Genomic DNA, 22,539 nt, shown 5'->3' on the forward strand with positions numbered 1-22,539 from the left:
TGGACCACCCAGACCAAACTTGAGTTCCCTGAAAGTGCTGTGTTTTCACTGGTTTCAAGAATAATGTATATACTGTTCCTTTTGCTTAGGACATCTGCAATCCTACTTCCCACTCAGCCTTGGACTGATTAACTTGCAGTCATCCTTCATGTCTCAGTGTAAACATCATTTACTCAGGGAGCCCTTCCCAAGTCCTCCTGTCCAGATTAGGTACCCCTATCTCATGCTTAAGGCCCTATCTTATTCAGAGTACTCTGGATTTCCCGTATTTTACTCAATTAAGTATGAACAGTGTTATCTAATGTATGACTTGCCCAGCAGATTATAAACTTTGAAGGCAAAAACTCTATCTGTCTCACTATTCTATCTCCAATGTTGCGTACGTGGCAAGGAATAAAACAAGCTCTATAAATATTTACTGAATTAAATGAATGCAGAAGGACCAGTCAGGTTGGTTAATTATAATCCAGTTCATGCTCACATTGAGAACTAGTACAGTTCCTGATAAGCTTACTGTCTTTGTTCATTCACATTCTAATAAGATGTTTCCAGTTTAAAATCCCAATGCTACCTTTCTGGACTACCCATCTCACGTGATTTAGCTCTGTTGCTAAGATAGGATCAAACCTATCATGCTTTATATTCTTAATAAATTTATTAAAATAGTATTCAGATGAAAGCCAAGCTACTCAAAGTATCTGTGTTTACTGGCCTTCATCCAAAAGATAGTACTGAAGAATTCCACAGCTTAAAAAGAAAAAAAAAAAGTATGAAAACAATCCACAATTCATCAGTGAAAATCCTATGGGCTAGAAAAGTTAAGTGATTTGTTCAACATCAGAAAGCTATACAGTGCTGGGCGCCTGGGTGGCTCAGTCAGTTAAGTGTCTGGCTTCAGCTCAGGTCATGATCTCATGACTTGTGGGTTTGAGCCCCGTGTCAGGCTCTGTGCTGACAGCTTAGAGCCTGGAGCCTGCTTTGGATTCTAGCTCCCTCTGCCTCTCCCCCACTCATGCTCTGTCTGTCTGTCTGTCTCTCTCTCTCAAAAATAAATAAACGTGAAGGAAGGAAGGAAGGAAGGAAGGAAGGAAGGAAGGAAGGAAGGAAGGAAAGAAGCTACACAGTGCTACAGACGGAATAAGGATCCAGGTTTCTTAGTTCTATTGATCTTTCCACTACAGAGACTTTTTTTGTACATTGAGAACCGCTGTTCAAGATAGTGTAAGCAATGGTCGTGAAATGCAACTATCCTTATTTAAATTGTCTTAATCATTCAATGCTACTGAGTCATTTGTAAAGCTTTTTTAAACTATGCATGCCCAGACCTCTAGTGTATTAGAAACTCTGGAGGTAAGGCCTAGGCCTCTGCATGTTGAGAGTCTTATCCCAGCAAAGATTGAGAACCCCTAATTTAATCAATTAAACATTATCTGCTAAATGTGCGCTCCGTCCCTAGGAGAGTGTTCTTGATCTCAAGGCTCTTGGAGACAAGGTTTACTTACATAACTCAATCAGAGAAGAAAATAAGACTGTGTATAATGAAGTGCTGAATTAGCTAAATGAACACAAATTAAGAGCTAACCTCAGAGAAACTAGGACAGTAGCACAGGCTTGAGAGATCAGCTATTTCAGGAGCTAGGGCCTTTATGATAAACAAGGACAACAGCTTTCAAACCGTGTGCTGAGCAGGAGTCCTTCAGGATCCTGTGAAATTGCCTTGAGGGCCACCATGGGAAACAGGGGATGCTTTTCCTACCTCTGACACCCATTTCAATCAGAATTGCTCCACTCTCACCTTTTATATAATAAGCTTCTGCCTAAAATTCATTACAAAAAACTCCAACAGCTTTTAAAAGTGTGAAAACTCTTTTATTTACAAATATGTAGAAAAAGGAAAAGTCAGTGGTGAAGTAACTTGTCCCCAAGTCACAAAGCTAATCAGAGATCCAGAACCCAGGTCTCTCGCTCACTATACCACATCACATACCCTGACATTCCAAAGGGATGTCAGTGTGAGCACAGGTTCTGACAGAGCATCCCAAGTGCCAGCCTGACCAAAACGGTGGGCTTACTTTCAAACTGGGATGGGGTTGTGCAGCAGGACGGGGAGGGGGTGGGAGGGGGTGGGGAGGGAAGGATGAAGAGAGCCCAAAGCACCAGAATAAAATACAGCCACCCTCCTTGAACAGCTCTTCAACACAAAGTTTTAGGTAGTTTTTTTTTTATCATTTTAATAAACTTTTTAAAGTTGAGAGAGAGAGAGAGAGAGAGAGAGCACATGCACGTGCACAAGTGAGGAAGGAGGAGAGAGAGAGAGGGAGACAGAATCCCAAGGAGGCTCTGCACTGGCAGCGCAGAGCCCGAGGACGGGCTTGAACTCACAAACTGTGAGATCATGACCTAAGCTGAAATCAAGAGCTGGACGCTCAACCGACTGAGCCACCCAGGTGCCCCTATTTTATTTCTTTTCATGTTTATTTATTTTTGAAAGAGAGAGAGAGAGAGAGAGAGAGAGAGAGAGAGAGAGAGACAGAGCGTGCTCATGCGCATGATTGGGGAAGGAGCAGAGAAAGAGGGAGACAGGCCAAAGCAGGCCCCGTGACACCAGCTCAAAGCCTAGCTTGGGCCTCAAACCCACGAAACACGCAATCATGACCTGAGCCAAAGTCGTAGGCAACTGAGCCACCCAGGGGCCCCTAGGTAAATTTTTTTTTTTTTTTTTAATTAAAACCTGGGGTGCCTGGGTGGCTCAATCAGTTAAGCGTCTGACTTTGGCTCAGGTCATGATCTCACAGTTCATGGGTTCAAGCCCTGCATCGGGCTCTGCTTCGGATTCCGTGTCTCCCTCTCTCTCTGCCCCGCCTCTGCTCGCACTCTGTGTGTGTGTGTGTCTCTCTCTCTCAAAAGTAAATAATAAACATTAAAAAAAAATTAAAACCTGATAAAAGAAACACTGTGTTTGTGGTGGGCTGATAAGGGTGGAACTGTTGAATCATGCTCTGTAAGGAAGGAGTAGGAGATAAGAATGCATTGGCAGGGATGGGGGCCAGATTAACAGAGAACCTTCAAAGTTTCTGTCTGCTACAATGCAACACCTCCACGGGAAAGATGTCAGAAGAGCACCAGTGGAGTGCATTCCCTCTCCCAAGGTGCTGGCCGCACACGGAAATGTATAACCTGAAGTACAATGGCCCACAGAATCAATCTAAAGCTTCTCTACAGCAGCACCAGTAATAAAATTGCTGATTTTACTCTTGTGCTCATGTAAGAAAAACTATTACAGTACTTAAAAAAGTCTTCTGCTATCAATTTGTTACTCACCACGGCATCCCTCTAACACCGGTGTTATCACCATCTGATTGTTGAAAGAAACAACCACAGAAGTCAGTAGCAAAGTCAAAATGAGAGGTCTAGGATTTACAATGCTCAGACTCAGTGCTCAGTCCACACAATGGAGTGGCAGGAGCACAAATCTCAATCCTAATATTTGTACGTTTATCACACATTTAATTCAGTAAAACTGTCTTGATTTTCACAACGAATTTATAACGCAGTAATAGCCACCAATCATGTCTCAAGTGACATCTCCAAAGTTGAATTCATTGCCTAGTCTCCAAATGGCTCCCTCTTCCAACCTCCCTGCTTCTGTTTACTTGGCACTGCTCTTTATAATCTAAGCTCAAAACCTTAGCATCCCCCTTGACTCTAATTAGCTGCTAAACACTTAGAATTAAGGGCTTTGATCATGGCTAGTCCAGAACAAAAAAATTCAAAGGATCCCTACTGCCTAGCAGAAGAAATCCAGACTCCTACACCACCAGCCCAGAGCATTCAGAGCTCTCCAGAACAGAGTCAGTAACCTTCCACCGCTCCCCACTGTATAGCCTAAGCAATAACTGACCTGGAAGTCCTGCTGTTCCCCAAACACACTTTGTGCTTCCTGTGCACATGACTTTGGGGAAGTCACTTAATCTAGGCTTTATTTTACTCAACTATAAAGTGGGTATAATAATACTTGCCTGAAAGGGCCAACTAAGGTAATGAAAATGAGAGGGCTGCTATAAACTTTAAAGTGCTATAAAAATACAGACAGTATCATTATGTTATGGTGATGGTAATTTTATTTTATTTACACCTGCTTTGCTCCAGAAGGGATATAAAGCAGCCCACATAAAACACAAAAGAACAAGAATTTAAAGACAGAAGCTTAAATAAAAGAAATATAAAACAAAAGGTAAGGACATAAAAAGAAACTGGGAATGAGGAGGCTAAGAAAAATGCATACCATAATTGCCTTTCCCATCTTTCAGGTTAATAACTTGGTCTGAACACTGTAGTTTGATTGGAAAAGAAAACTAAGTCAATTATTAGCAGTGTCCAGAAGACTAAAAACAAAGCTATTGGTGAGAAATAAAAAAGTTCCTAACATAAAGACCTGGCACGAATTTTTCCCCAAGGTCCTTATTCTGTGTGATTAACTGGACAACATCCACAACATCCTCAACATATTTATCCTGGATTCTCTATTTTATTGCATCGTTATTAGACTGAACGCCTCTTGAGGGCAGGTGACTGATCTTTGTTTGTATCTCCAATAGCATTTAAACCAATTAGTCGGCAAACCGAATGCCTCGATTTTTATATATTGGTTTCCATGGATACAATCTCTGCGTTCTGTTTCAAACCATCTTGTACACCACATCAATCCTAAAACATCACTTTTATCACGGGATTCCTTAAAAACCCTGCACCTAGAACAAATGCCTCATTCTTTACCTACAATCCTGAATATTTCCCCAGCAATATGCTTCTCTGTCTTCCCATTCCTAATTCTTTTTGCCTTTTTTTAAGCTCAGCTTTAAAACTCATCTTCTGCTTAAAGTCTTATCTGACTGGCAGTGATGTGGCAGAGAGACTGGGGGTGTGGGGAGGAGTCTAGAAAGTCAGAAGTCTTGGGTTCTGATGCCTAACTCAACAGTGAAGAGACTGAGGGCAAGACACTGAATCGCTGGGAGAACATTTCCTCATCTGTAAAGGCTAGAGGATAGACGGTATCTACATTACCTTTCAGCTATAAAGGCTCTAGGATCCTTTGGTTCCTGCGAATTTGGACACACCCTGATATCTATCCTGATCACGATTATCTGCTACATATTCTAACATATAATTATATTACGTACATTGTTTTTTGATTTTCCTTGCTATGGAAAGATACCAACTCCTCCATAGCATAGTCTTATATTTCCCTTGTTATCCCCCAAAACAACTGACATAAGACCAGGTACACAGCAGATATATTTTGTAAACTATGAAATAATTGTAAATAAATAAAGGACTGATTATAATAAACTTCCTTGCTGCAGTATGAATCAGCCAAAAAGACATTTCTTTCATTAAGCAGACCATTAAGATAAATGTACTCAATCAAGAAAACAGGTAAGTCACTTTTCTGTAAAAAAGTATATTCACACAGTAAGTTACAAAGCCAGTCAGTACAACTCCATTACATGTTAAACAAAAAGGAGTTAAAAGACACAACATAATATTCACTCCCAGCCATTCCTGTTTATGTCTCCTATTACAAAGAGGAAACTCACTAGTCCCCCCGCAAAAAACCTACTAATTTGTATTATTTTACTGATTTAACTTTACATACTATTGTTATGATTCCAACATAAAAACCAATAAAGTCACAGAGAATTATGAAATAAACCATGTGACTGTACTTTCAAGGACTTTCAACATCACAGGTTAAGTAAAGCTACTACCAATATTCATACTGAGCTTCATTTTGTGCTTTTCACATTGTCTTTTTTTTTTTTTAATAAATATTATGTATCCTTTTCTGGATGAATATCCTAGTTTCCTGGACAGTACTTTAAAAAGAAAATCTGATAAATGTAGAGGTTTGCTGATTCTTCTTTTGTTCATTACTAGTCCTGTCAGCAAATCTAGGCAACAGTGAAAACTTGAGTATTTGCTTACCTGGAAAAAAAACAAAAAAACAAAAAAACCCAAAAACATGACACAAAGGAGCTATATCAGCAACTAAGTATAAACAACATAACCTATCAATCCTCAATAACACCCTATAGTAAAAACACACAGAACTCTATAAACTACATGCATAATATGTAAAGAGCTTCTTTAAATCAGAGGATCTGAAACTCAAGACAATTCTCATATTCCAAATTCTAAATATATTGTAAATGGATCAGTCACAGGCAATGGCTCCACTCATGCCATTTTTTTTCCCCATTTCTATTACTGCTGAAAGAGTTTATAAGGGCTCACGGCCAGTTTAGAACATGGAAATATTTCAGTACAAAATAAAGCAGATTCATTCCTAAGAGGAAATATAAGGAGGGAGGCTGGGAAGATGGTGGAGTAGGAGGGCCCTAAGACTGCCTCTTCCCATGGATACGATTAGATAACACTCACATCAGTGCAAATAACTTAAGAAGAAATATAAACCTGAAAAGTTATTATCTTTATTCACAAAATGTCAATATTGCACAAAAAATGTTCAGCAAAAGATGGGTAAGGAAACTGCTATTCTCTACAATCTGTAGTTATTACCTCTTTCATCCCTGATTCCCCTCAAAAAGATATTTACCTTATTTAAGCAATACAATAAAAGAATTAAGCAAAATCCCTGCCCAAAGAGTTTCCTAACAAAAGAAGGAAAGCATTCAGAAGGGGTACAGAAACTCCAGTAAGACGGATGTATGACAATCAAATGCACATTCTGACGCCTGATACTGGATTTCCTTGAAAAAATAAATAATAAGCATGTTTGCTCAAGCATTTAAATTTAATATTAAAAAAAGGCAACAGAAACAAGAACCTAAGTAACCCAAAAGGAGCATGTTGCGTTACTTATTCCATTCTGTAAACAATAATTATTTAAATAGTTTTAAACCCAATCACTTCCACTGGGAAAACACATCCCTGCTTAAAATTGCACTTCACAGTATTTACTAATCACAAAAACTGTGTAACTGAACAAGTACTGTTGTATAAAAACAAGTTAATGATAGCCATATACCAGTATTTTAAAATATAATTGGTTTTAGGGGCGCCGGGGTGGCTCAGTCAGTTAAGCGTCAGACTCTCGGTTTCGGCTCAGGTCGTGATCTCACAGTTCGAGAATTCAGGCCCCGCGTAGGGCTCTGCGCTGACAGTTTGGAGCCTGGTTGGGATTTGTCTCTCCCTCTCTCTCTGCCCCTCCCCTGCATGCTCACTCTGTCTCTCAAAAATAAACAAACATGAAAAAATTAAAAAAAGAAAATTATTTTAATAGTGCTCAAAAAACTAATATACAAAGAGTAGAGCTGTGTGTTTTCAATGTAAAAAAACAAAAATAACCGTTAATAATGAGGCAATCACCACTACATAATGTTATAGTCTTCCTAGTACAAAGGAAACATGTTCATGAAAGTGAGTGACCAATGTTAAAAACAACTTAAACACAAAGACATACAGCCAAATATCCAAGATCAAATAATATAGATTCAAGAAACTTCAAATATTTCATTTTTAATGCCAACCACTTATGAAAGATAACATTCAAATTTCCAGGTCTGTCATTCTTTTTTTTAAGCTTTGGGGAAAGGCTAGGATATTCCATGATTTAGTTACCTCATTTATATTACAAGCTTTTTAAAGTTAATTTACTTATTTTGAGAGAGAACAAGCATGTGAGGAGCGGGAGGCGAGGGGACAGAGGATCCAAAGCAGGCTCTGTGGTGACAGCAGAGAGCCCAATGTGGTGCTCAAACTCATGAACCATGAGATCATGACCCGAGGAAAGTCGTGCACTTAACCAACTGAGCCGCCCAGGCACCCCTCCGGTTCTGCCATTTTAGAAGCACCTGCCTAAGACAGTCAAGGCTTCTTTAAACATCTTTGGTGGCTTGGTAAGAGCGACTTAACATTCTGAGCCCTAAATTTATTCTGAAATCCGATGACCAGATGAATAACAGATTAACAATTACTTCAATCTAGGCAGCAATAAAACACATTTTATTTCTTCTGCTTTCTGCTGCTTATCGGTGCAGAGAATAGTAAATTAAAAATATGGCAGAATACTATTCACTGTACACCTGAATAACAGTCACTCTTTTTCCTTGATTCCTGGGAATTTTGACAATGACAAAATGAAAGGAGTTAAAAATTAGTTTGGAAAAGATGTTTAAAATTACAGTAATAGCTTGGAAGCAGAACGGTCCTTTCAAATATTAAAAACATTTGGTCAGCTGTCACATGAATTTTCAAGACCTAAACTCAAAAGTACCATTATAATTAGTAGGTGGGGCAAGTTAAGAAAGGGACAATGGGTCCTCTGAAAACTTGTGAGTAGCCTGCCAGATGGGTACACAAGGAGATGGGCAGGTTATAAACTAAGGCTCAAAAATAATCTAAAATACTCTATCAAGCTTGGAAGAGTTAGGGATAAAGCACAGCATCCTACCACAGTCCTAAGGCATTTTAATCAGCACCGTAAGATACACTAGTTAAAATTATGATGAAAAATGTCTAAAAGGAAAACCTTCTATGTCAAAAATCTTAGGTGGAATCACTACCTCACAATGTAGTAATTTTAAAAATCACTAATCAATCAAAATACATACATTTCTCCAGACTAAGACAAATCCAAAAAGAATTTTGAATTATTTTTTAAACTGTATGCAAAGCACATGCTTTCTTATAAGTATCTACCTTATTTTTAAACACTGTAATTTCAGTTTTTAAAAGAATGTATAGTGCTCATTCTCTTCAATTTCACTTTACTCATTAAAATAGGTACCAAGGCCAGGGGCGCCTGGGTGGCTCAGTCGGTTAAGCGTAGGACTTCGCTCAGGTCGTGATCTCACGGTCTGGGAGTTGGAGCCCTGACAGCTCAGAGCCTGGAGCCTGCTTCAGATTCTGTCTCCCTCTCTCTCTCTCTGCTCCCCACCCCTGCTCACGCTCTGTCTCTCTCTCTCTCTCTTTCTCCAAAACTAAAAGATTAAAAAAAATTCTTTTTAATAGGTACTAAGGCCAATGATCTCTCTTTCTTTAGCCTGGCACCTTCTTATTAGAGTTGGGGAGGTCACAAAGAACCTCTCTAAAATAAACATATTGATCACTTCCAATCATTGGAATCAAAGTAAGTACATTGATTGTACTTACTTAAAACCCATAGTCTCCATCTGAGAACCTGAGGAAACGAACTTTTACAATAGCATGGAATGCCAACCAAAATGCCAGTTAACAATACTCATCCTTTTCTCTATTAAAACAATTCTAACGGTGGAATTTTGTTTATAAAATTCAGCATACATTTTATCATCCTGGAGAAAATATCTGCAGCCTCAGTAGTGGTTAAATTGCAGCTATAAAGGAAATTGTCCTGAGATAAATGGTTTCCCTATGAGAAGGTTTCACTGCTACACTTCACCTCAGGACAATAAATCAAATTAACTGCACCTTGTCCTCTGTCCAATGACATCATCAGTTTGACCACATCTTGGGAATCGGGTGCAAAAACATATGCTATTTAAGGCATGAAATCATATTACTGCCTTTTGTCCATTCGACCTCATGCTTCAGGTCTCTAAAGCAGTCAGTCACCTGAACATTCACATGAAAGCTACAGATTCCCCACCCCCCCCCCATCCCCCAGCTGCATTCGGGCCGGCCTACTGGATGTGAAAGAGGAAAAATGATGAGAAGTGGTTATTTGAAATTGGCTTGCTTTTAGCCCACCAAATCTACAATTTTGTTACAAATTAAACTGAAGACTAATGTCTCCCAAAATATGTACCTAGCAACTGACCGTAAATAAAGTGCCTTATAATTTCAGAGGTTTAACACATCAGAGCTAAATAACACTTCTCTGGTACTTTACTAGCAGGGGTAAAAAAAAAAAACCACCAATGAGAAGCAACTCTATGTTCTTATAAAACACACTAAAACTGGATAGAATGAAAAGGGGAAAAAAAGCTTTAGTAAGAGAAAAACCAAAAATGAAAATTATTGTTTCCTCTAAACAACAGAAGTTAGCCTGACTTTCACAGACCAATTGTCCTGATTCTACATAAAACATAAAATCAATTCTGACAACTTAAAGAGGGGTGGGTGTGCTGGGAAGAGAATAAGTTCCAAGATCAGGGTAGACACAATGACTATGTTTATTCTGCTATGTTCACTCATTTAACCGTGACACAAACCGCTCAAAGAAAACCTAACCCGTCTCTGGTTTTTAGGAGTGCTCCCATTAAAATACGCAAACCTTGACAGGGACAGCACAAAATTAATATCAGCCCTATCTTAAATTAGAATGAAGAAGTTGAAAAGGAAACGCTGCCCTGAGACATTCTGAAAGTGCTGTTAATTGGAATTTCTAAAACACTTAACTATTCTACAACTCCTAGGGAAAAACAACAACAACACACAACTATAGGTTTTACAAGTAGTGCAGACCTTTACAAAGCCGGAAAGTGTTTAACTTGGAGGTGGAAGCCAAGGGGCAGGGGAGAGCTATCACTAAAGTAAAGTGACTTATTTGTATTAAGTCAAAATAGGTTTCGCTCGTCCCTGAAAATGAGAAGATTTTTTTCCCCTTAGGCCTAATATTACTGCAAACTATGAGAAAATCTTTTTAGGAGAAAACAAAACACGACGGAGTCAGAGCTTAGCTAGGAGCTGGTTTAATGCTGGTGAAGGCCCCGGGAGGGTTTGTTTTGCCCGCGGAGGCCGGGTACGTGTGTGGAAGTTGGTGGGGGAAAGTCATTTTGGTTATTAGTAAATAAATCAAGCGGCAGAAAATGAGGCCTAGGCAACTGGCAGAGAAGCCAAGGCCTAGCTCTCCCCCTGCTCTTCCCAGCACAGCCTGGGTTTGATCTCAGAGCCCCGTGGATTGCCAAGGAAAAAAAAAAAAAAGAATCATATCGAACCACAAAAGCACATGGGGCGAATGTAAAATATAAACACGGCGTTGGGCTGTGAGTGGCTGTTATTAAAGGTCTGAATTACTAAACATGAGAGGCGGGGAAAGCCGGGCGGCCATTTCAATAATATAAACCTCCCCGAATTAGACATTATTCAAATGAGAGAGGTTCGGCTAAGCAGACAGTAGAGAGGACCCAGCACCCAGCAAGGAACCAACACCACAGAACCGAGGAGGGGGATCCCCGCCCCTACCTAACTCCCAACAGGAGAGGGGAAATCGAGAATATTATCAACTTGTCAGGCCGGCCGGTTGTGGGGCAGGGGCAGGAGGGCAGCCTTTACATCCGAGTTCTTGAGAGGCCTCCGGGTGCTTCTGGGGCCTGGGAGCAAGAGGGCCCCGAGGGCCCCCGGCCCCGCGGGTCCGGGTCAGCGCAGAGGGGCGGGGGAGCGGGGAGGGGCAGGGGAGAGGAAGATGAGACCACGCCAGGCACCTCCAACCCAACTCCCGGGGGGAAAAGCACGGCCCACCGGAGACTGGGAGCTTTTCCAGCACCCAGGGGACTGCTGACCGATGGTCTGGAGCACATGGGGCTGCCCCGGAGGACATCCCCCTCCGAGGGGAACTTCCCACGAGGGCCGCCTTTCAACCCTGTCCGCCCCGGAGGGGGCGAAGCGGACCCCTGCGCGGGCTCCCCACCCCCGCCGCCCCGAGGCCACCTCGCAGCGCCCGCGACCGCTCACCCCTACCCACCTAGAGCGCGGGCCTGGCTCAGGTCAGGCCGCCACACCGGGGACAAGCGGGGCGCGGCCGAGGTGCCCGGGGCCGTGACCCCCCGGCTCAGCCCCGCTCGGACCCCGGTGAAGCGGCGGGGCGCGGGCGCCGGCGGGGCGCTCTCCCCGGGCGCACCCCCGGCCGCCCTCCGGGCCGCCCGCCCCCCCGCCTGGGCCCACTCCCGGCGGGGGGACGCGTGTGGCTGTCCGGCCGCCGGGGTCCGCTCCGGCCCCGCCGCCTCCCCGGCATTGTGCTCGCCGCCACCTCCATCCCCCTCCACGCCCCCCCCCACCCCGCGCCCGCCCGGCCCGGGTCGCCCGCCCGCGCCCCGTCGGCCCAGTGGCTATGAATATGTAAAATGTCTTTATTGTCCTCTCCCTCTGCCCCGGCCCCGCTGCCCCGCCGCGGACCCGCTCGGGTTCGGGCACGGCGGCGAGGAGGCGGCGGCGGCGGCGGCGGCCGGCGGAGGAGGAGGGCCGGTGCCGGCGGGCGGGCGAGCGGCGGCGGCGGGGTGGGCCAGGGGCAGGAGGAGGGCGGTGGATCGCAGCCCCCTTTGCCCCTTGTCTTCCCCCTCCGCCTGGCCGCTCCGAGCCTCTTTCCCCCTCCGCTCGGCGCCCGGCGGGGGCTCCGTGCTCCCCGGCCCCCCATCTCCCCGCCGTTAATTATAATAATCCTGAGTACTAATAAATTATGCTAAGTCGCGGGGGGGGGCAGCGGGAGCCGGGGTTGAGTATGAATATGAATATGTAAAATGCTGTAATGATTACCTGCTGCTGCTGCCGCCGCGGCTGAACTCTCATCTTGACTCGCTGCTCCTCCGTCCGCCATTTTGAATATTTTAACCAAAATCGCCCGGTCGATAAACCCTCCCTCGCTCCGGCTCCCCTCCCCCCTCCCGCCCTCCGTGCCTCCTCCCTCCTCTCCGCCCCCTCCCGCTCCTTCCTCTCCCCGGGCTCGCGCCAGGGGGCGCGCGAGGCCGTCCCCTCGGAGGAGCCCCACCCCTTCGGGCGCTGTGCGCACGCGCCCGCTGCCTGCCGTGGCTCCTCACTAGCTAAAGCGCCCTCAACCTGCCAGTCACCCCTTCGCTGCATTTTTTTTTTTTTTCCCTCTCGGCTCTGCACATGCGCGACTTTCTCCACGCGCCTGAAATGCAGGCGGCGCATGCGTTACCTCTCGGCTCCTTGAAGCGTAACCTGTGTAGTACGTTGAGTGCTCGTCCCTTCTGATAATCCTCCCTTTCCTCCCGCCTCACTGCCCTCCCGGCTTTACTCCGACGTCCCCCAATGGCCAGTGGCATACTAAAAGGGCAAGGGACACGGCAGCCAAGAGCTTGGAGACGCGTGGAGTACCCGTGGGCGGACCAGCCCCGGCGTCCCCGCCGCTGCGCACTTTTTAAGGCTTTCCGCGCAGTTGAACCGCTGACAACAAAGGAGGGGCAGCTCCCCTGCTAGGTAATTTCCGGCCCGGTGGGCAGGTAGGGGCGGAAACGCCCGCCGCGGGGAGCCGGGCTGGAGGCACCTGCTGAGCTACGCGCGGGCGTCCCGCTTTAAATTTGAATCCTAACTAGTCCCCGCCCCCAGCTCTGCAAATGCTGGAGACCCGGCCTTGGCTAACACGAGGGGGAGTGTCTTGTGCTGGTTTTAATTAGCCCCAAATCGCTTCTCCTCTACTTGTTTCTAACACCCAGCCGGCTTCTCGGGATCCGAATGTTTAAGTCGCTAATTTCCGCCCCCTACCCTTGGTGGGGCTTTCACGTGCCTCGATCGCCGCTCACCGGATCGAAACGAATAGTCCATCCCGTAGTCCATAAAGAGGCAGTCTCCCTTTCGCTTGGCAACATGTTTAATAAAACCTAGCCGTAAACTGGAAACTGATGACCTAATAAATCAAGATGTCGAAATCAGCAGTAGCTTCATCAAGAATTTCACTTTGCTGTGTTTCTCAGAGTAACTATAATAGTAGGCGTTTTCTGTTGTAAATATCTTTATTTCAGTCATGTTCTAAGGTTTCTTTAATGGTAAATTTCCCTGGACCAGACTCAGGTCTAATTACGTTACGAATTTTTTTTCAAAAGCCCTAATATTTTTCCAAGAATATTGGAATATCCCCCAATATTTTTTAAGAGTAAAAAGAAAAGTATCTCCGGGTAAGCAAAGAGAAAGAAAGGAAGGAAGGGAGGGAAGAAGGAAGGAAAGATGGAAGAAAGATAATCCTAGTCTTGAGAGAAATGACTGTAAAGTTTAAATGGAGTAAAATTGCAGATTCTACACTGAAGAAAACGAGTCTCTAAGAGAATTAGCAGTTATTCTAACGACTAAAGTTTTAATCATGGGTCTTAGCCTCCTCACTGAATTCCTTACACTGTGCAAGTACAGTTGAAGCTATTGTCAGTGACAGCCAATGAATTTGGGGTGGGATTGATTTATTCATGGTAATTAAGCTTTTAGGGTGTGTGCATGACTGTTCAAATAATTGGACCAGCATATAATCTAATTATTTCAAGCCACACCAACACCACACAGTTAAGGAAATGCAAATTTCAATCGTGTTACAATTAATCCGGAAATATGGCATAAATTATATTCACCAGCATTACTATAGGGGAAGACATGCCCCTGCTCTGAGGACAACGAATTTGAAATTACCTCCACTAAGACAAAGAACCCAAATACCTTTACTTAAATGCCTATCTTCTATTTACTCTTTGTTTTGCTCTTTTGTTTAAAAAGTAAATTAATATGACTTTCAGAGAGTAACTGAAGCCAGTGCCTGTGCTATTCATTCTTTATCTCATTTCCATAAAAAGCAAATTTCGTGGAATGAATTTTTAGTTAAGGAAGAATAGCTCTGTGAGGAAAAAAATAGTTTAAAATAGTCTGTATCAATGATTCATTTTCCTCTTAATGAAAATATTTATGCCTGGGCATAGTAGATACTCATAAATATTTGCTGAATAAAAACTAATGAATAATACAGTTATATATGTTAGGATTCTTTTAAAAATTGATAAAGTCATTTATTCAACAAATATTTATGAACATCTGCATTCTGCCATGAGCTTTACTCAGGTGGTGAAAATACCAAAATGTACGAAACACTGCTTTGACCTCAGCAAACTCACGTATACCATTTCCTTTTTTCAATCCTCACAACTCTGGGAGGTAGAAACCATTTATCCCAATTTTCCAGGATGGGGAAATTGAGGCACAGAGATGTTACATAACTTGCCTGTATTAGGGTTCTCCGGAGAAACAAAACCAATGGGAGAAATATATATAATGACTTTCATTATTCAGTTGACACTTGAACAAGGCAGGGTTGAGGATGGCAACCTGTCCAAATTTGCAAAAGTCCAAATTCCTCCAAATTCCTCCAAAACTTAATGCCTCCAAAACTTAACTACTAACAGCCTACTGTTGCCGGGAGCCTTGCCAATAATAGAAATAGTTGAACGGTTAGTTAACACTATTTTATATATTATATGTATTATAAATATAAAATAACATTTTATATGTTCTAGCTAGCCTATGTAAGTTATATATCGGTACTACATTCTTCCAATAAAGTAAGCTAGAGAAAAGAAAATGCTATTAAAATCTTACGGAAAGGGGCACCGGTTGAGCGACCGACTTCGGCTCAGGTCATGGTCTCACGGTTTGTGAGTTTGGGCCCCGCGTCGGGCTCTGTGCTGACAGCTCAGAGCCTGGAGCCTGCTTCAGATTCTGTGTCTCCCTCTCTCTCTGCCCCTTCCCCGCTCATGCTCTGTCTCTGTCTGTCTCAGAAATAAATAAACATTAAAAAAATTAAATAAAAATAAAATGTTACGGAAAATACAGTTACAGTACTATACAGTAAAAAATCTGCATATAAGAGGAGCTGCGTACTTCAAACTCATGTTGTTCAAGGATCAACCATATATATGAAAGAGATTTGTTACAAGGAATTGGCTTACACGGAAAACCATGGAGGTTTAGAAATCCACTTTATGTTCCTTCTACCATGATCCCAGACCCTTAATATCCATTCCCACACAGGTTCCCTAGATTTCTGTCTGCATAAGTTAGAAAACTCCTGTAACTCTTTTGATGTTTTATTTATTTTTAAGACAGAGAGAGACAGAGAGAGACAGAGCATGAGCAGGGGAGAGGCAGACAGAGAGGGAAACGCAGAATTGGAAGCAGGCTCCAGGCTCTGAGCTGTCAGCACAGAGCCCGTCGCGGGGCTCGAACTCACGGACCGCGAGATCATGACCTGAGCCGAAGTCGGACGCTTAACCGACTGAGCCACCCAGGCACCCCCCACATAACTTTTGGAGTGTAATGTCCCTCCTCATGAGTCAGATAACGCTGTCCGTAATGAGCAGCTCAGGTCTCGTGATAATATGGTGACCCATGGTTAAGCATTCAGTCTCTACTAAGGTCCCGTAGAATCCAAGAGCTATTTCTCAAAAGGAGAATAGTTCTCCACACAGGATGTCAGACTTTGCTCTAAAATTCTAAGGGTCGGAGGGGCATCTGGGTGGCTCAGGTAGGTTGGGTGTCCGACTTCGGCGCAGGTCAGGATCTCACCGTCCATGAGTTTAAGCCCTGCGCTGGGCTCTCTGCTGACAGATGGGAGCCTGGAGCCTGCTCCGGATTCTATGTCTCCTTCTCTTCTCTGCCCCTCCCCGCACATGCACTCTCTCTCTCTCTCTCTCTTTCAAAAATAAAAACATACAAAAATTAAAAAGAAAATAAAATCCTAAGGGTCAGAGCTGCAAGTTGGGACCTCCCAAAGGCTCCCAGTTGTATCCTGACCTGCCACCTCCAGCACCACTGGACCCTACTGGATCACGTGGCCCAAGCGGCAGGGCAGCTTGCACAGCACTCTGGACATGTCGCAGACTCTCCTCATTCAACAGCTTTTTGAGTCACTTGGGAAACGGGTTGGAAATGAGGAATACGTCGCCCCCAAAATCCAAAGAGGCCCACTCAGCATCGGGCCTCTTTTTGGATCATAGGAGGGGCCAGATGCAACAATTTATCCTTTACCTCAAAAGGGATCTGTTGACGTGCTCTCTCCCACTGGACCCCTAAAAATTTCACTGAGATAGAAGGCCCCTGAATTTGCGCCGGATTCATCTCCCACCCTCTGACACGCCGATGTCTTACCCATAAACCTAAGGTGGTTACTACTTCTTGCTCACTGGGTCCAATCAGCACGAGAGCATCAGTGTAATGGATCAGCGGGATAGCCTGTGGAAGGGAAAGGAGATCAAGATTCCTTTGAACTAAATTATGACATAGAGCTGGAAAGTCAATGTACCTCCGAGGTGGGACAGGGAAGGTGTATGGCTGACCTTGTCAGCCAAAAGCAAACTGCTTCTGGTGGTTCTTATTGACAGGGATGGAGAAAAGACATTTGCCAGCCCAGTAGCTACCCATGAGCTTCCAGGGGACGTGTTAATTTGCTCAAGCAATGAAACCACATCTGGTGCAACAGCTCAAGTGGAGTCACCACCTAATTTGGCTTCTAATAATCCACTGTCGTTGTCCAAGATCCACCTGTCTTCCATAGAAGCCACATAGGAGAGTTTAAATGGGGATGTGGTGGGAACGACCACCCCAACATCCTTCAAATCTTTGATGGTGGCACTAACCTCTGCAACCCCTCCAAGAATGCAGTGTTGTTTATTATTTTCCTGGATAGAGGTAGATCTAGTGGCTTCCACATGGTCTTTCCCACTATCATAGCAGGTCCCTACTCTGCAAATCACAGAACCAATGTTGGAATTCTGCCAACTGCTTCAGTTTTTCAGGATGGGGAAAGTTGAGGCACAGAGGTGTTAAGTAACTTGTCTAATGCCACACCACTATTCAACAGTAGAGCTGAGGGGCCTCTGGGTGGCTCAGTCCGTTGAGCATCTGACTTTGGCTCGGGTCATGATCTCATGGTTCCTGGATTCAAGTCCCTTGTTGGGCTTTGTGCTGGCAGCGAGGAGCCTACTTTGAACTCTCTGTCTCCCTCTCCTTCGGTCCCTCCCCCACTCGTGGTTAGCGCCTGTACTCTCTCCCTCTTTCAAAAGTAAATAAACGTTAAAAAAATTTTTAACAGACCTGGGATTCCTATACAGGTCAGGAGCTTACTCTTTCTTAACTGTAACAGTCTGCTGCTTGCTAGAGATTCCTACATTTCAGCGTGGGAAGAGAAAACAGTAACCAATAATGTCCCTGTATGTAATCTCACCATAATAAAACTATGGGTGAAAATTTATGTTCGCACAACAACATGCACAAATAGCAATTCTATTATAATTGCCCCAAACTAGATGTAATCCAAATGTCCTTCCCCAGGTGAATGAATAAACAGGCAGGGGTACATTCATACTGTGGAATGCTATTCAGCGATAAAAAGAAATCAACTTGGGACACATACAACATACCACAAACAACTTCAATGAATCTCAGAGACATTACGCTGAATGAAAGAAGGCAGTCTCAAAAAGGAATCCTACTATATGATTCCATTTGTATGACATTCCTGAAATCACAAAACTATAGTGATGGAAAACAGATCAGTGGTTGTCAGGAGGTAACGGTGGGAGAAGGTGCAACTACAAAGGATAGGCAAGTGAGAGAATTTTGGGGGTTCTGTATCCTGATTGTGCTGGTGTAACAAAAATCTATACATATGATTTTATTCATACACACACACACACACACACACACACACACACACACACGACTTACTCTCATACCTGAGTAAATCTGCCGACATATTACCGTTACTGGATGTTCCTTATTACCAGTAGTAACGTGTGAATGACAAGTGTCACTCTGTCTTGCTAATGTGCACCACAAAAGCCTTTGCAGTTAGGTGAGACCATGTGACTACATTTTGGCTACTGAGTTTAAGGCGTTGTTGGATAGGATTTCTGGGAAAGCTCTTAAAAGAAGCAGGTTCCTTTCTCCTTTTTTTCCATCCTGCTGTCTGGAACACAGATACCAAGACCCAAATCCCTGCCGGCTTTTTGGGCTACGCGGTGCTCTTGTTCTCAAGATATCAGGCCATGTTAGGAGCAAGAAGCAAATCAGATCTTGTCCATAGGCTGAAGAGAAGCCAGGGCCTGGCACTTTCTCCCTTGTAACGAAGTTAACTCTTGATGCTTCTATATTAGTTTTGTTAAAGCCTAAGAGTCTAGACTCTGGGGGATGTATTTTAATGATTGTAATTACCCAGGGTGACTAAATTAAAAATTGTCATTTTTTTTAAATAAACATCTCCAACACTTTGCCTGTTCATAAAGATGATCATTCTGATAGAGGATATTAATTTGTTTAGTGACCTGGGGATGTATTTTGTAACTAATTACTCTAAACTCATTATAGCAGAGGCTTTCAAGCCATGTTTCATGAAGCCCTTAAGTGGGGTGAAAACCAACCTTGCCTATGGTGGAGTTTAAGATGAGGTTTCATTTGAAAACATGGTGTCAGAGAATGTACACTGAAGTTTTTAACAAGTCAATACTTATCAAAAAGCTCAATATCATTAATGCAAAACTATCTGATGGACACATAGCCCATTTTCCCCCTCTGGTTCATGGTCAGCAAATTCATGCCACTCCTCTTACTCCTATCCCTTCCAAGCCTCTAGCCAGCTTCTTTAATCCACAGCCCTTGCTTATGCTGAGCCGAGACTCTTGCCTCAAGCACGATTCTGCCCAACCGGTGCTTTGGGCAGTCACTGGCATCTCATCAGCATTGGCATACGGGATGCAATCCATTTGTAATTCTACCCTAGATACTCTTAAAAGCCAAACTGTCAGAAAGCTGTGCACTTGAAATACATCATTTTGTCCCCTTGTAGACTTCTTTCCTAGAATTATGCTTTGGACTTGTGTCATCAGCCTACATTAAAAAAAGAAGAAGAAGAAAAAAAAACCTCTGAGGCATGTATCCTATTTACTATAGGAATGTTTGGGGACTGTCTTCTTTCTGGGTCTTCGTCCTTAATATCTGAAGGGCTGAGGTTAAGCAACTTGCCCAAATTCATACAGTAAGGGACAGAGCTAGGAATTGAACGAAAGATTGCCTGATCCCATATCCTCTCTGCCTTTCCTCTCTAGGCCCCCACATTTGCTCCCTGCCTCGACTGCCATCTGCCTCCCCATCCTGCCTTCCTCCTAACCTCTAGACATTTAGCCCTTTGCTTTGTTTCCATGAGCTTCGGTGCCTATGTTTTCCTGTATTCATTGATTCCATTTCTGCCCTTCCTGTTTTCTTCTGCCTCTTCCTATCCTTTCTCATAAGCTTTTCTAGATAAACTCTTCCTGCGTTTACTCATCAACTCATTATAGTCTGACATCTGCTCCAATCATTTGCCTGAAATTACTTTATTGAAAGTCACTGATGACCTCCTAACTGCCAGATCTGATAACATCTTTACTCCTCATCCTCCCCAATTCCTCGGCAATTTGACAATGGTGATTTTTCCTTCCGCCTTAAACCATCTCTCTAACTCTGGCTTCAGTTACAAATTACTCTCCAGTTTCTCCTGTTATCTCGCTAACTCATTGGATCCTCTTTTCCTTCCCATCTAACATATATAGGCACTCTCCAAGGATTTGCCCTTGCCCCTCGCCTCATTGCTGCAAACCTGTTGGATGTCATTATCAAGCCCAACAATTTCAGCTGTTAGCTCTCTGAGGACAACCCCCAAATCTACACCTTCAGTCCTGCTTTCTCCTCTAATGTCAGACCGTGTTTGTTACATTTGTCTCTTTCACTAAAGTATAAACTATTCAAGGAGTGGTCTATCTTGTCATTATTTTTTGTTATCTTTTTACACTTAATGGTATAGCTCAGGGGCTGAACATGGTCTACACTTAACAGTTTTTTCCAAAACAATTTTTTCATACCTCATCCCGTATTTTAGTGACCATCCAATGTCATGCGGGAAGACTTTACTCTCTCATGAGTCTTCTTCGGGTACCTGCCGGGTACTTGGCACCGCTCTAGGCAAACATATTTCTTTTTGGTTTTTGAAACATCTTGAGATGAGTACACATCTCATTCGAACTTTTTATCTTGCAAGTCTATATCTATATCTCTTATTTTATCTACCTTGAGATGCACATTTTTTCACTGTTTAATATCTTTGAAATTAAGATGCATCTTACAAAGGATGTGTAACAAAGCATTGCATCATGACTTATTTGGCAGCATTAAAATTTTTTTTTCAGGTTTATTTATTTTTGAGAGAGAGAGAGAGAGAGAGAGAGAGAGACAGAGTGCAAGTGGGGAAGAGGCAGAGAGAAAGGGAGAGACACAGAATCTGAAGCAGGCTCCGGGCTCTGAGCTGTCAGCACAGAGCCCGATGCGGGGCTCGAGCTCCCCAACTGTGAAATCATGACCTGAGCCGAAGTCGGACGCTTAACCGAGTGAGCCACCCAGGCGCAGGTTCACATATCTAAGCATTTCCTCTGCTATGGATATATAGCAATTATAGATAAAATGCAAAGACTGAAAACCCAAAAGAAATGGGCTCGAAAGCAGTTATTATTTCCACGAATCAGGAAGAGCACAAAAATACAAACCATGAGTCCTGTTAGGGTACAGGAGGCCCAGAAGCAGGCAGTGGTGCTTGGATTTTTAGTGCCACAAAGAGGAAGAAACAGAACACACACACACACACACACACACACACACACACGCCCCTTTTGTATCTGGTGGGGTTTTGTTATAATTTTATTTTACATAAATCTTACATAAATCATCTTCTATAGATAGATCTTACCAAAATCATAACTCAAAACTATAGCATTTTAGGATACAGGGAGAATCCCCATATTCACCTCTTTCCCTACTTCTCCTCTTTAAGAAACCATTTACATTAAATTGTAACATCTCTTCGAACATCTCTTTTTGCAGCTATCTACATTTTTATTTCTCTCCTTTTTTTTTTTTCAAGTAGGCTTCATAGCCAGCACGGGGCCCAACACGGGGATTGAACTCATGACCCTGAGGTAAAGACCTGAGCAGAGATCAAGAGTTGGATGCTTAACTGACTGAGCTGCCCAGGCACCCCTCTCTCTTTTTCTTACACAAAAGATACCTTATATATCTTATATCTATATATTTATTGCACCTTGCTTTTTTCACTTACCCGTATATTCAGAAGATCACCCATATCAGGGGGCGCCTGGGTGGCTCAGTCGATTAAGCATCCGGCTTCAGCTCAGGTCATGATCTCATGGTCAGTGAGTTTGAGCCCCGCGTTGGGCTCTGTGCTGACAGCTCAGACCCTGGAGCCTGCTTCGGATTCCACGTCTCCCTCTTTGTCTGCCCCCCCATGCTTTTTGTCTCTCAATATTGGGTCTGTACCTCAAACTTAGACCAGGATCAATTCTCGATGGTTAAGTGTAAAAAAGAAAAAGAAAAGTTCTGGAAGAAAACAAATAATGAAGTCCTTTATGAGAAAGCTATTTAGCAATATTGTTATCACAAAAATTGGAATTTAAGGCAAAAGAAATAAAAATACATGATGACAGAAGGCTAATCCATAAAGACGCTATAACAATTTTGAACTTGTATGCAACTAGCAACCTACTTTGAAATGGATAAAATGAAAACTAAATTACAAAGAGGGAATGACAAGATCATAAGCACAAAAGATTTTATTTTTTTGTTTTTTATTTTTTTAATGTTTATTTAGGTTTTTTAATTTTATTTTTTATTTTTTAAAATTTACATCCAAATTAGCATATAGTGCAACAATGATTTCGGGGGTAGATTCCTTAGTGCCCCTGACCCATTTAGCGCATCCCCCCTCCCACAACCCCTCCAGCAACCCTC

General features: G+C 43.2%; 1 protein-coding gene across 3 annotated transcripts in view; it reads right to left on the minus strand.

Moving 5' to 3' along the window:
• POU2F1 (POU class 2 homeobox 1) overlaps positions 1 to 13,090 on the minus strand; it is a 183,096-nt gene extending 170,006 nt beyond the window's left edge. For 2 of the 3 annotated variants that reach the window (XM_047077068.1, XM_047077066.1), the window contains exon 1: positions 12,475 to 12,540. In XM_047077068.1, coding sequence (XP_046933024.1) covers positions 12,475 to 12,535 — 61 coding nt within the window. In that variant the 5' untranslated portion in view covers positions 12,536 to 12,540. Of the gene's footprint in view, positions 1 to 12,474; positions 12,541 to 12,877 lie in introns of those variants that run through there. The other variant, XM_047077069.1, reaches the window with a different exon arrangement.
• Positions 13,091 to 22,539: the final 9,449 nt, after the last annotated feature.

The sequence above is a fragment of the Lynx rufus genome, unplaced genomic scaffold (genome assembly GCF_022079265.1).
Source record: "Lynx rufus isolate CCGP_SWC_20201006 ecotype Redwood Valley unplaced genomic scaffold, mLynRuf1.p SCAF_15, whole genome shotgun sequence".
NCBI classification, from domain to species: Eukaryota; Metazoa; Chordata; class Mammalia; order Carnivora; family Felidae; genus Lynx; species Lynx rufus.